Here is a 14,082-nt window from a genome sequence, read left to right on the forward strand (position 1 = left end):
ATTTTAGGATAAAACATATTTGCATAAACCCAATTATATTTTAGTTTGAAAGTGAATGAATCGCGTCATTTCGTCGTGTTTACGAGTTGAGGAACTAAATTTAATTATTATAATAACAAAAATACCAACTGCTTAAAATATAGACTATGTCGCTCACACAATTTTTACGTTAAAAATTGTAATGCCCTTTGCAGGACGTCCCAAATAATAAATACAAACATTCATATAAACATTACCCACATTCGTATAAAATTGTGTTCATTAAATAAACGATAATTCATAGAATTTTCTTAAACGCCTGGCAGTGCAATTAATTAAGAATCCCGTATAAAGAAATCGTACTTAACGACTTCACACATTTACCTGTAATTACTTCAACGCTCTGGTACGCCACTAGCACATATTTTATAAACGAAATTGAGTTGAGGATTAGCATGAATACCGACTAAACGTGAACCGCAAGAATATAAGAAATGTACAGTTAGTTTCAAAAGTAGATGAACAGATTAAGGTTTAAAAAATACCTCTTCACCCAAACGTTCATAGGTAGCTTAACAGAACTAGCACGATAATTAGATGAACGTCGTACAGTTTCAAAATTAGATGAACACTACAGAGACAAAAGTAGCTGAACAATGACATATCATATGAGTGACGTAAACCATTTGCACATGCGGTGTTCAGCTACTTTTGACGAATTTGTGTTTATCTAATTTTGACGCTGCACGATATTCCTCTAATTATGATGCTATCTGCTCATCTACTACTGGAGCTAAATGTACGAGTTAATCTTGTTATACACATTGTAATTCCGTCCACGAATATACCTTCTATTAGATTCGGAACAAGCACGGTTATTTTCATCTATTTTGGAAGTAAACAAACATGTAGTTTATCTGTAGGTAAGAAGACACAGCTGAGTCAATCTTAAGTAGGAATGGAATCCTACTATCCTACAGGATATATAATCCTACAGGATGACTGTATCTTGCTACGGAATTCTAAGTTGTAAGTGTCCTCTACCACACGCTTGAAACCAAAACACAGCATCTTACACAGCCGTAATGCTGAAACTCAAAGGCTTCTCTGCTAACTTAAGTTCGGTTGCATTACTACGATTCCACATATCGTTTTATGCAACTTGTACCTGCTTCCTTGTTGATTGTAGGGAACCGCTAGCTAAAAACAAAAAGTGTGTGTGTGTCAGCTACGACGCACGATTGGAGTTTACTCCTTACGAACGATAATTATGATATATATCGAATAGAAAAAAAGGGTAAATGAACGCATCTGCTAAAATGATAAGAGAAACAAACATATATCTGTAATTATTCGGATTATTTATATTACTTCAATAATGCGTATTACATAAAGTATGTTACAAAATAATATAAATAATAATAATAATAAAAACATTAAAACTTGATGGTTAGGTTGCTGTTTATGTACGTTGTATATAGATGTATACAATAGATGCTACTATATGCATTTATTATACAGCATGCATACCCTGTACTCGGCAGCAGTATACAAGTTGTGGCAGAACTTCGTAATACGCAGGCGCGCAACACACACGTACAAACATACGCACACATTCAACTCTCAGACTGGAGGTAGTGAACTATACAGTGAGACTACGAAGTATCGCGCAAAGAGGAGACCCCGAGAATGAGATACGCTGTGTAATGTATTCCATCTCATTCTTTTACACGTTCAATCCTACAGATATATATGTTGGTCTCTTTCTACGTAACGCCTCAACTTTTCGTGTTACACTTGATTTTACTCCTCATAAAATTTCCGTACCGGGCCTTATAACTCAAATCGTTTCTTAAGGAGTAAACTCCAATAACCAATGTCACTTTATAAACTGTACTAGAACTTACCTTTCCGAATATCTTAACAAAAAATAATCGGATTATCATAAGTCCTGACTAGACATAAGCCACAGGAATTTGAGAAGCGTCGTATTATTATTGAGGTGTGTAGAAGGTAAGCCGCGAACGATACGTCAGGTTATGAAGACATTGGTGTTGCGGCGTGCTTCTGCGGTTACGTCAACAGTGTTGGTGCCCACCGCAATCCTATAATGCTCTACAGTTCATATGACACATTATTTAAAACATCTGTCTGAATTTTACATCAGTATTTCGAAGACGAATGAAGAGAATAAAGTAGTAAACTAACGTGAATTTCATAATAGAACTGTTAATCTGGACGTTACCTAAAAAGTTACCTAAATAAGTTCCATATATAACTAGACCACAACTGCTACAGACTAAATCATCAAAACCTTAAAATTTGACTTTGCATTCTGATAACATTTTAAATTTACGAGTACCTTAATTCACGATATCTTACGAAAAAACCTAAATCGGATTATCATAAGTCCCGACAAGAAATAAGCCACAGGAATTTGAGAAGCAACATCTTATTATAGAGGTATGTTGAAGGTAAGCCGTGAAGATACGTCAGGTTATGTAGACATTGGTCTTGCGGAGTGCGGCTGCGGTCGCGTCAACAGTGTTGGCGCCCACCGCAATCCTATAATGCTCTCTCTTCTATGTCACACTTCATATGACACTTATAATTCAAAACACCTGTCTGAATGTATTTACGTGTGGCGTTTGAAGATGAAGAATAAAGAAAACGTAGTAGTGATGTTCATGACGGTAGAAAGAATTCAATTTAAATTTTCCTAAAAATTTATGAATGAATAATGTTCGTCGGTTCAGGACTAAACAGAATTGGCATATTATTAATTGGCATATTATCTTTAACTTTATGCCAACTAGAATCTAGTTTAAGTCAAAAATAATGCATTGGTACTTAAAGTCGTACATTGTCTTCAGAACACATTTATCATTTTTCGAATAAATTACAACAAACCTCACATTAGTAATTACTTAATTAGAGTAAATGTGCAGTGCAGACAGCGGTAACGAGCCGCGGGCGGGTACGTGACGGGAGCGGGACGAGACAAAGCTTGTGCCCGGAATTTTATTCCCTTCCTGATCGGCCTGCGTTCCGGCGCTCCGGTTACAAATAATAGTGCACATTGCACAGAGTTTCTGTCGTATATTGTTTTTATTTTAATACACCAGTTTGTGTAAAATATTCATGAAATGGAAATTAATTCATATGATATTGACGCAAAAAGTGCAAGAATATGGTAACATGGAGTATGGTATCTGCGCTGACGTGTTGTTGCAATTAATTAGTAAACACACCAAAAACTCGTATTGCTATAAAAAACGAAATATGAGCCTGCTTGAAAATAATTAACTGGAAAAGAAAATAATTTAGACGAATACAATGACACCTCGTATGTTAAAATCCGTCAAGCCGTTTGGGCTATTAGGCGTACGAGAATTAGACATCTAGGTACGCTTAAAAAATATTACCCTCCAGTACGGTAAAATAAGGAATAAAATAAAAAAGAAAGACGAAAAAAAAACTATCATTTAACTCGTTGCTACAAAATATAACCGAACTTTCGCAAGAATTCCTGCGTTGAAATCTATCAAAACAAAAATAACTGATTCATTAAAATTATCTATGTCGCGAAGATACGGTACGTGTTTAATAAAAACTCCGATTTACGCACGGCCTATAAAACCGCCTGTCACTTGCAGCTAATTTCGCGACTAGGCCGGGCCACTTTCATTAAAATCCTATTTTTCGTTTACAGCCAGCTCAGTGCCAACTCCGCGCAAAAAATAAATAGAAACCGAACAATTGATGGAGTTCGGAACTTTTCGTATTACTAGATAGCAGAGGCAGACGATTAATTATATTAAGGAAAATTAAATTAAATTAAAAGATTTAAGTATGATCGTATGTTTTATCTAGGATGGCAACCATTTTTGAGAAAAGTGGTACCTGATAGTCACAAAAACAAAAATAATGTACTTAGTAGGTACACATTTTTTTCGTAGATTGCCTTAAGGATGTCTAATTATAGTTTTAAGGCAAGACGACATTATTTTTGTGACAACCTTTACTTTGCTCGTGAAGCGATTTCGCGGTAGGGCCACGACATCAGAATTACCAAGGAGAATATAGTTGTTTTCATACCGTGAATATAAATTACAATTGCCTCAAATATAATACAATACTATATTTTATTACTGTGGCAACCCTAATTATATCTCTCCGTTCCATAATTTCTGAAATACGTTAAGACAAGTATATTCGTTCTACTCTCTACGCGCCGGTGGTAGAATTATTTACGGCGCACTAAAGAATCCGCTTAAATTTCTTCCCAGGAAAATTACGGATAGAATTTATTAACCCGGTAATGCATATTGTATAAGCCAATTTTTCAACCAACCTCGAATATGAATTGTAAATTCCCTGGATGATATCCATCATTCGAAGTCACAAGTTTTTCAATGAGTTTTAGAATTGAATAATTAATAGGCAAAGATTGTATAAATTAATTCGTGTATCAATTTTAATATTAAATACTAAAATGTAATGTAAATTTCACAAATGTAGTTTATAGTAAGTTACAAACTTTAAATTAGTTAATTTAGTTAGAATTCTCTCGCTAAGTGTCCCTTGACATTCTATTATTCTAATTAGAGCTACAGTTTACTTAACAACTAAAATAAATATTTAAATACATTTACTTATAACGGTATAATGTAGATCAAAATTACGATGGTTTTATATTTGTAAAAAAAATTTTTTAATGGAAAAAAGAGTTTTACATTTACCTTAAAAATGTCGAACCACAAAGTACTCTATAGATAATATTAAAAATTTAAAATTCAGCCTCAGAAATTGCTTGTCACCATTTATCTCAATGATTCTCAACTTACGTTTAATACGAGTGTTTAAGCGCTTTAAAATAATTACAAAACTTCTAAAGAATGCTCGTCCAGTAAGTGATCACACCTACGCTTGTGGCATTAAACAAACAAGAGCGGGCCACCCACGGTACATGCGACAACAAAGAACTGTTCAGATGTTCCTTTAATGAGTTGGTACTAGGTACCGCAGATAAGCCCTATCGCGATATGCAAGTATCTACAATTATCCGCCTGAATGCGCACACGGCGGCCACTGACATATGTACCTACATATGTAAACAGAACACGAATAAATATTGAAGTTGTTAGGTATCTGGGAATAACGTTTATTTAACGTAAGCAGTTGTAATGATAATTCCAGTAAACCAAGGCTAAGGGCTTAAATAACCATCTGTGAGGGATTATACAATTAATTGAAAACATGGACTATCACGAAAATTACGTGCTAATTCAATGTCAACTCAACACTCGGCATAACAAAAAAGTTTATAATTGAAGACACACTGCTGTGTAAAAACTATCTCTATTAAAGTATATCCCATTAAAGTAAATTATCTACTAAAGTGTAACATATACCTACTATCTTTCTTGCGAATACTCCACATATAAGATCCATATAAGTACCCTTTTTCCCACACCTTCCCCAAGTTAAAGCCACTGCTCGTTACAGTATCTCGATTCACTAACTAAGAACAGTTGAAAGTGGCTGTGGAACAACAAAAGAATTAAAAAAAGCTCATAAGATTGCCTCGAACAAACCAACAAGCGCTCTTTCATAATAATAGCGATAACAAGGTAACACAATAGCTGCCGTGGGGTGCACCAGGCTATGGATGATAACTGGGGCGGAATAGGGGTTGTAAGTGCAGAGTACCGCCGCACGCCCAGCTAACGCCTTGTAGCTAGGTATTTCATGAATAATTTTCTGTAGTAAAATGAGATTGTGATACAAAAAGTCGTACTTTAACCTCGTATGTTGAGTCTAAACATGGTAAGTATGATATGATATCGCCGTAACAATTCCGCCTTTTACTTTTTAAACAAGATCTATCTAAAGCCGATCTGTAAATTATCAAATCTAATCCTATCTGGGATTGATTACAGATGTCCATGGGCGGCAGTAGCCACTTATCATCAGGTGGACTGCATGCTCGTCTGCTACTCCTATATCATAAAAAAAAAACTGGGTCGAAATATCGGCAATAAGTTAATTAAAACCACCTATCGAGAGTACCAATTACATAATAAAATTAAACATTGTTACAAACACAATGCATATTGAAACCAGGAATTCCTATAAGCTTTATCCAGGCCCACACAATGAAACGTAAACGACGGTTCAATTTATATTCAACAGTTACGCGGAAACAATTTACGCTGTCTCAACATACTATATTTACGCTCCACACGGAATATCATAATTATGTCAGATCAAACGAGTATTTTTAAACCATTAGTCGCCGGTTTAAGATTTATTTGTTCCGTCTTTTATTTTTGTTAAATAACATGACAACAAACATATACATAAATCTGTAATAATGGCCGACGCATACTAAACATAGATATACGACTAATATTGGTTAAAGATGTCCATGTGCGGCAGAACCCGCTTACATCAGGTGAATTTAAATGCCACTCAAATATACCATACTCAAATAATATATTATCAAAGTACCGAAAAAGAATACTAAATTTTAGCTGTATATCATATCACTATAATCCTAACGATACGATCTTGATCATAGTGATCTATTTCCAAATGGTTTATTTTCGTTGCTGAAAGACTTCTGACTTCTTTCACTTAGACGAATCGGTGGCGTCGGACCCTCCGTCAATCAATATCAATAACCCGATTGACAAGGGATTACTTTAATCTACACAAATAATTTATTGATCAGATACTAGATTGTGTGGGCGGAAAACAATTCGGCAACCACCAACGGTCTTGTCAGACCATGGGGAACGATTCATTATCATCATCGTAAACAAATTACTTTTCAATTACTACAGACACGGAACGCCGACGGTGGGATCTTTGCCCATACTGAGGATGACTTGGAGCTTAAAACGACCAGTTTATTTGAAACTCTTCCAAAAATGTCTAAAACAATGGCTATCCAATAACAACAATAATATGTCAAACCTTCAGACCTTTGAAGGGGGTAGAACCCTTTGTGGTGGGACTCAAGCGGCACCACCGTCACACCTATTTCTGCCACATAACAACAGTATTAAGCGCTGCTGAGTTCTGGTTTGAAGGGTGTGGTAAGAGAGGCATACTTTTCCGAGGCTTTCCAGTTTAGTCCTTAGGGGTAGCAGCGCCTATCTCATATCTGTGGCCTATCTCAGGTAGCAATATCTAATCCTATCTGGAGTTGATAACAGATGTCCATGGGCGGCAGTAGTCACTTACCATCAGGTGGATTACATTCTCCTCTGTTACGCTTATATTACAAAAAAAGACATCATGCCATACCGAAGCACTCTTCATTTATCGAAAGGAAGCATCAGAAAATATAAATGGGTGTAAAACGAAAAAGCAATACCATGTTTTGTAATATTATTTACGCAAAAACACATAGTAAAATTGTGTTTAACCATTAAAGTAGCAACTTAACATATAAATGAATTAATTACTACGTCAGTAAAGAGAACCACTGAACTTTCAACGTAACGTTTAATTATTATCTTAATGAAACGCCCAAATTAAATGAAACGACGAAACTTTCCCGATAAGTGTAAATTTGAAAAGGATAGATAAATTCGTGGCAACTAGGGAATGTAGTTCCGTAATAAATTTCCAATCCCGGTATGTGCGGGATTGGACATTTTTAATCCCGCGGAATCGAGGTATTTACTGGATTTCGCTTGGTTAGTTGGTTTCGCAAATAAGTACAACATAAATAATACAACTAAAAGGACTTAACTGAAACAAATCAAATTTTAAACGTAGCTTCCAAATGACCGCAAATAGTTCAGACCGCGCAGGAGCCCGTATCATTCACGGCCGGGATTAGTCCCACATATAATTGCGGAATCCCGGTATTTCGGGATCCCGAGATTGCACGCCCTAGCGGCAACATGTCGGCATAACGAGCTACAAGAAACTTTGACGTTAAACACGATAAATAAACAAGTTACTTTGTTCTCTCGCTGCATCAGAATTAAATTACTCCGCGATTTTGTACGTTTACTACACAAGTAAGTTAACAGTGACGTATAATTCAATTTGTGGCACTGCTCGTGATGTGCATGATAAGCATCGTGTTATGAATGCAGAGATGCAGTTTATCTGATTGTGAGCTTTTGTGTTGGAATCTAATGTTAATGATGATGAATGATATTATCATCTCGTATCAACCGTAGACATCTACACAAACGCGAATAAATTTTAACTACCTACTGGTAATGTTTGAACAAGTGCTTCTAAGCTAAATATAGATTGAAGACGTTATTTTGGTAATTATGGAACTTTGAACGAAACTTATTTATTTACATACTAGGAATACAAAAGTCGATATCCCGGACTCTACTGGTCCAAAAAGTCTGCCATAACATTTTTTAGTATCCAAACATTTTTTCAAAACATACAAAAAAAAAACATATTGTATTTGGGCAAAAGACTGAAAAGCCGGTCGTATTATGTCTGATGCACCTGCTGCTTCGTACTATACCCATTCTAATTCTGATAACCTAACTGACACCTCAAATTCCGCAGGTTATTTATAGGAACGGTCATTTCAAAGTCAGATTGGATTAAAAGCTTTGGAATTTAAACATATCCACCTATAATCTGAAACCTGTCAATTTAAAATAGACTAACAAATGTGTAAGTAACTTACGCGATCGCGTCGATCATATCGAGCCCCATCTCGACGGTACAGCGCGCGTGGTCAGAGCGGGGCTCGGGCAGCCCGGACACGCAGTAGTAGCAGTCGCCCAGGATCTTGATGCGGAGACAATGGTTGTCCTGGGACACAAACGGAACTTTCACTAATAATTTTGTAAAGGGTCATGTGTCACCCTATAATAGCACCAGTCACTCTCCGCAATATAGGAGTCATTGGAGGCATCTGTGAAATTGTATCCAGGAGATTAGCAACATCTTCCTGCGAAGTTATTGATATACTGCAGAACATCCACATCGAAACGCAATCTACCGATACTCCTATATGCTTGTTTCTGACGGAAAAGTTTCTTTGTAAAGCAGCTTTTTGTTTCATTTCGATTTGTTAACAGCCTTCCCGGAGCAGCATTGACCACATTAGATGTACTTTATACTAATTTTCTACTTACATAACATGTTTCACCTGCAGACCACAAACGACGTACGAAAAAAATATCCAGTAAATAGATTTTTCAAGACAAATAAATAAAGTTCTTCCCTAATAAATACCTAACATACGAAATCTTTCAAAAGAAGCTTAGAGCTTAGAGATACTAAATAGTTATAGGACGTATAAAGGGCAGGACCAAAACGTTTATTGTTCCAAATTGGACACAGCAAAGTTTGTTACTTGCTAGACTTGGACTTAGGCAAAGAAATTATGTAATAGGTAACTTACTGAATCACAGATGTAAGCCTTTATGAGACTTAGACCTTCGTCTTATTTAATCCTAGAATATTTGAGAATGTACAAGAAATTTCTTGGCGCAAATGAAAATGACACAGACGGTACCAGCCGACTCTGAAGGACCGTGAAATTGTAACTATTCAATGTATAGACATACCAAGCAAATAAGACTCCAAATGCCAGGCATATATTCACTAGTTTTGCTTCAGTCAAATAAATCTTATGTTAAGGCATGCCTGGGAATATCGCAGTCAAATGGCAATTCACATATACTGCAACGAGTTCACATGTATATAAGATCTACAACAAACACACTATAAAACTGATTCCCTATTCCCTATCTACTAATATGATAACAAGGATTTTATTTGTACTTATAACGTTTTAGATCTCTCTTACTAAGCGTAGTATGACGTTGACGACGCGAGAAAGGTTAAATTAGCTTAAGATAATTTAAGTAGCTTAGTGATGCAATTGATAGTAGAATAGCTACCTATTCTTTTCTTACGTATTTCGAGTAACGAGATATAACTTACGTTCGCCAGCTGATCGAATCGGCCAAATAGTTCATTGAGGAGACGCACCAACTCCTGCGCGCTGCACTGCGATGCGAGCACCGTGAAGCCCACGATGTCAGCGAATAGTATACTGTAACAATAATGACAAATTAATTATCACTTTCTGAAGCGGTAAAGGAAAACATCTTGAGGCTTACATGTCAGTTAACTCCCTAAAAGTATTCTTAAAGACATGCTATGAAAATATGTGAAAAAGTTATTCCAGTCTGTGTTTTGTCTGAGTGGAGGACTATGGCCTAAGCATAACTGATTCTTAATGAAATCCGTAGTCAGCAGCGGGCCAGTAACGGGTTGGCACCAAAATAGTTATACAAATTTGCTAAAAGTAAAATAATTCGACGTTGAAATTTTATTGTAAGAAGTTTCGCTAAGGTAAGTTTTTCTTTTCTGTTACCATCAGTACAAAGGATACGAATTTTCTAGACCGGTATATTTTTCTAAAAACCTCACAAGTTGAAGACAAGGTTTTGCTTAAATTAAATTACCTATCCTTTCTTTTTGTTTCCAGGCATTTTACGAATTTTCGCCGAACATTTTTGGTTAGCAAAAACAAATTTCACAGAATGTTAATTTTCAAATTCTAATCGCGACGGTGTCAGCTTGTCATCCTAGTCGTTTGTATGACGTGGAAACTAATGGGCGGTGCGTGCTTAGTGACACAGAAAATTAACCCTTCCATCGGGGAATACAAATTGTGTCCCATCAAGCGATAATAGCTGATGAAATTTACAAATATAACATCTAAAAGTGTAGTGTACGGACTTGGTTTTATTGGTTTTCATTCTTCATATTTCATTTCCGTCTCCTTCTACTCAACAAGAAAATTAGGCGCTAGGAACTGTTTTTTTTATCGACTGTCTAAAACCTACTAAACGTTATTAGATTTAATGTTAAGCAATGTAAGTAACAAACGTTTTTAAATATTATGGTACAGAAAAAATAAACATAAGACAAAAGTTGTCAACTTTATTTAAAGAAGACTACGGTGCAACTAATCAGTTTAATTAAGTTAAGGTTAAGACTAAAAAACAATTAATATTTTTACTACCTAGACCTAGACCTTTAAACTTCTTCTTTAAACTATTATAATGTAGCGTTGGCGCCGCAGTAGTTTCTTTTAGTTAGTGTTATTTTCTTTTGCTAGAGACAATTTATTCTTTGAAAAGAAAGTTATGCAGACGGACTGCCATTAAAACTTTGTCTCGTTATTTATTCAAAATAGTTAGACACGTATTATCATGGTGTTTTGAATTCTTTATTTCCAAAATTAACCTCGATAAAAATGCAAAAGCGTCTGAGGGTCTAGGAATTCATCTTATATATAAAATTCTCGTGTCACAATGTTAGTTACCGTACTCCTCCAAAACGGCTTACCCATTTTCACCATATTTTATATGCATATTCAGTAGGTCTGAGAATCGGCTACTATCCTTTTTTCATACCCCTAAGTGATAAGGGTTGTTCACCCTTAATATTTTTTTATTTATATGGCAACACAACGTTTGCCGTCAGCTAGTGATTTTATATATTTCATTTCCACCTAGCAGTCAATAATTGACCATAATGAAATTTTGAAGATCCTACGCTGACTTTATCTACGGGACTTATGTCGTAAATTGTTAACCCCATTTTAACGGGACTCTTACTCAAATATACATGACTTTAAACACATACCTTATACTTTTCCCCCTGGAAATTTTACGTAAAAAAATAAAAAGCACGCGAAAATTCGTGTACCATAATGTCAACAACAAACAAACAATTCCTGAACAAACCTTGTACCCGACACCTGGACGCCCGCCGTGAGCATTAAATAGTTGGCGGACATAATAATTTTAAATTATTACGCCTGCTGTTCTTGATGTAAGCATCGGATTACAACGTATTTCTGTAGGAGCACTTTATTTGTTTATTATAATTTAAAATAACTGTTACCCGGTCATATATATGTTGTCAATTTATATTTAGAAAACAAAGCTAAGACGCCACCCGTGATTTTCCGTTTTAACGCAGGATTCCTAAATATGTAGTACTCAAAAAAATATCCTTTTACGCCCTGCAAAGTCCTACATCTTAAACAATTCTAAATTTAAATTCTCGACAAATTCGGTACAGTAGTTTGCAACATAAGTGCGAACACTGACAAACTGCTTCTTGTTTATAATAAACTAATATCGTGCAAATAAGCATAGTATGTACCTTAGAATATTACTGCTTTTGAAATTATAGACTGACGCTACCAATTTTATTTACATGTCTAAATTATAAGTCAGTAACTACTTTCGCATTAAATAGTCTTATAGGCAATGTTATTCAATGTAATAGTAGTAGTGCGTAGGTAGCTTCGTAGCAGACGAGCATTTCGGCAACATAGTACGAGATGTCCGTTATTACGGCGAAGTATCCGGAAAATCTGAGAGGATTTCCTCTGAGGACGACGCCTTGCACTATTAATACTGTCTGAAGCGTGGCTCGGACCCTGCGGAATTCAGAGAAGTCGCCACTCAAGCATATTACAGTAGGTACGGAGATTAAACAACTTATATTAAATAAGGAATTAATGCGATTTGGTAGACAGGGTATACAGAAGATATACATGGTGTACAGTGTTTGACGATTTTTAGGTACCTAATCAAAATCTAAACTGAAAATAAAGTAAATTAATTTCACCTTCTATACGTTTAAGAAGTTGTGTATGAAATAGTCGAGTAACTAGAGAATTATTATAAATAAAAAAACCTACAGGCTACGTCACTCCAATTAGACGAGTCCAACGACACCTCATTTGTTAAATCCGTCCAAAGAAAAATACATACATACACACATAATTATACACATACATACGTTCGAAAAACATTACCCTCACATAGGAAATAGACGCCAGCATTTTGTCGCGAAGTTGTACATGTATCTGTTGCAACCACCAACACGCACAGCTAAGCGAGATAAGTACAGGAAAATTTCCCTTTCTAAGGGAAGCCTATGCCTGAAGTACTGTGATACTAAAACGTTCAAGCTATTTTTAGAAAAAAAATATACCTATTATTTAACAAAATTAGTGTATACCATACACTAAGACTTATAACACCAATAGTTCCGGTTTAAAACAAATATTTAACCGTCTGAGTGTCTAACTAAAATATTTGTCGGTATGTGCGAAATTTGCGTTCACGTGTGAATGCCAACTGGTCTGATGTGTAAAAACAATTATTCTTTAAATATTAATGTTTGATGATAAAGGATTTCAATATGAAGGAATTATCTACGACAAACTATTTTAATACGTAGGTACGTGTAAGTGGGCTTCAACCACATGATCATCATTAACCATCAATCATGTCATCTTTAATTTCTTATAAGCACAATAATTCAAAAAAAATTAAAATGCCGCCTAGAATCGAATTCGGACCCTACCATAAGACAACTTATCACTTAAAAATCACTTTCACTACCATTAATGTACCTCTTAAAATTCAAAAAGGACAATCCACATTCACCCATTATTGTCAAAAGTTACAGAAACAAAGAACCAGTCGAAATGGCTTTCGCTCACATTAGGAATAAGTTCGCGTATTATAGAACAAAATACGCTGAAACACGCGAACGAACTATAAACTCAGTCATACAGGCAAGTAACGATAGTAGTTACGTTATTTGTCCTTTATATAGCCCATTACGAGTTATTTAGAGCGAAACACAACATATTTATTTACACTTCAGTTATAACTTATTTATGTCATTATTTACAACTCAAGTGTGGTAATTGTCAACAGTTAAAAATCTAAGAATCATATACCTATAGAAATATGTCTGTCAATATTTTTGTCCCTAATTTATAAAACAAAGTACTTTCATGAAAATTTAGATCTAGAATAGATAATCATTTAAAATCAAGATTTTCAATACAAGTTCGCTAGGCATCAAAAGCGACACCTTTTTCACCCGGCATTCTCTATCTAGTGGTTCGTAGTAATGTTTTATCCTCTCCAAATCAAATCAAATAGTTTATTTGTTAATAGAACCAACTAAACATACAAAAAAATCACGGTATTTCTCTTACCTGAGTTAACGCAAATTCAAAAGAATACCAAAATACTTACCCGTTCTCCACAA

At 35.3% G+C, this 14,082-nt stretch overlaps 1 protein-coding gene across 5 annotated transcripts in view; it reads right to left on the reverse strand.

Moving 5' to 3' along the window:
* Positions 1-14,082, reverse strand: part of LOC140753186 (adenylate cyclase type 1) — a 144,161-nt gene that overhangs the window by 30,062 nt on the left and 100,017 nt on the right. For all 5 annotated transcript variants that reach the window (XM_073087623.1, XM_073087622.1, XM_073087621.1 and 2 more), the window contains exons 6-7: positions 9,928-10,039; positions 8,660-8,787 (exon numbers count right to left, since the gene is read on the reverse strand). In XM_073087623.1, coding sequence (XP_072943724.1) covers positions 8,660-8,787; positions 9,928-10,039 — 240 coding nt within the window. The remainder of the gene's footprint in view (positions 1-8,659; positions 8,788-9,927; positions 10,040-14,082) is intronic.

The sequence above is a fragment of the Epargyreus clarus genome, unplaced genomic scaffold (genome assembly GCF_041222505.1).
Source record: "Epargyreus clarus isolate Ecla_fem2 unplaced genomic scaffold, WU_Ecla_fem_2.2 ptg000026l, whole genome shotgun sequence".
In the NCBI taxonomy this organism is placed as follows: Eukaryota; Metazoa; Arthropoda; class Insecta; order Lepidoptera; family Hesperiidae; genus Epargyreus; species Epargyreus clarus.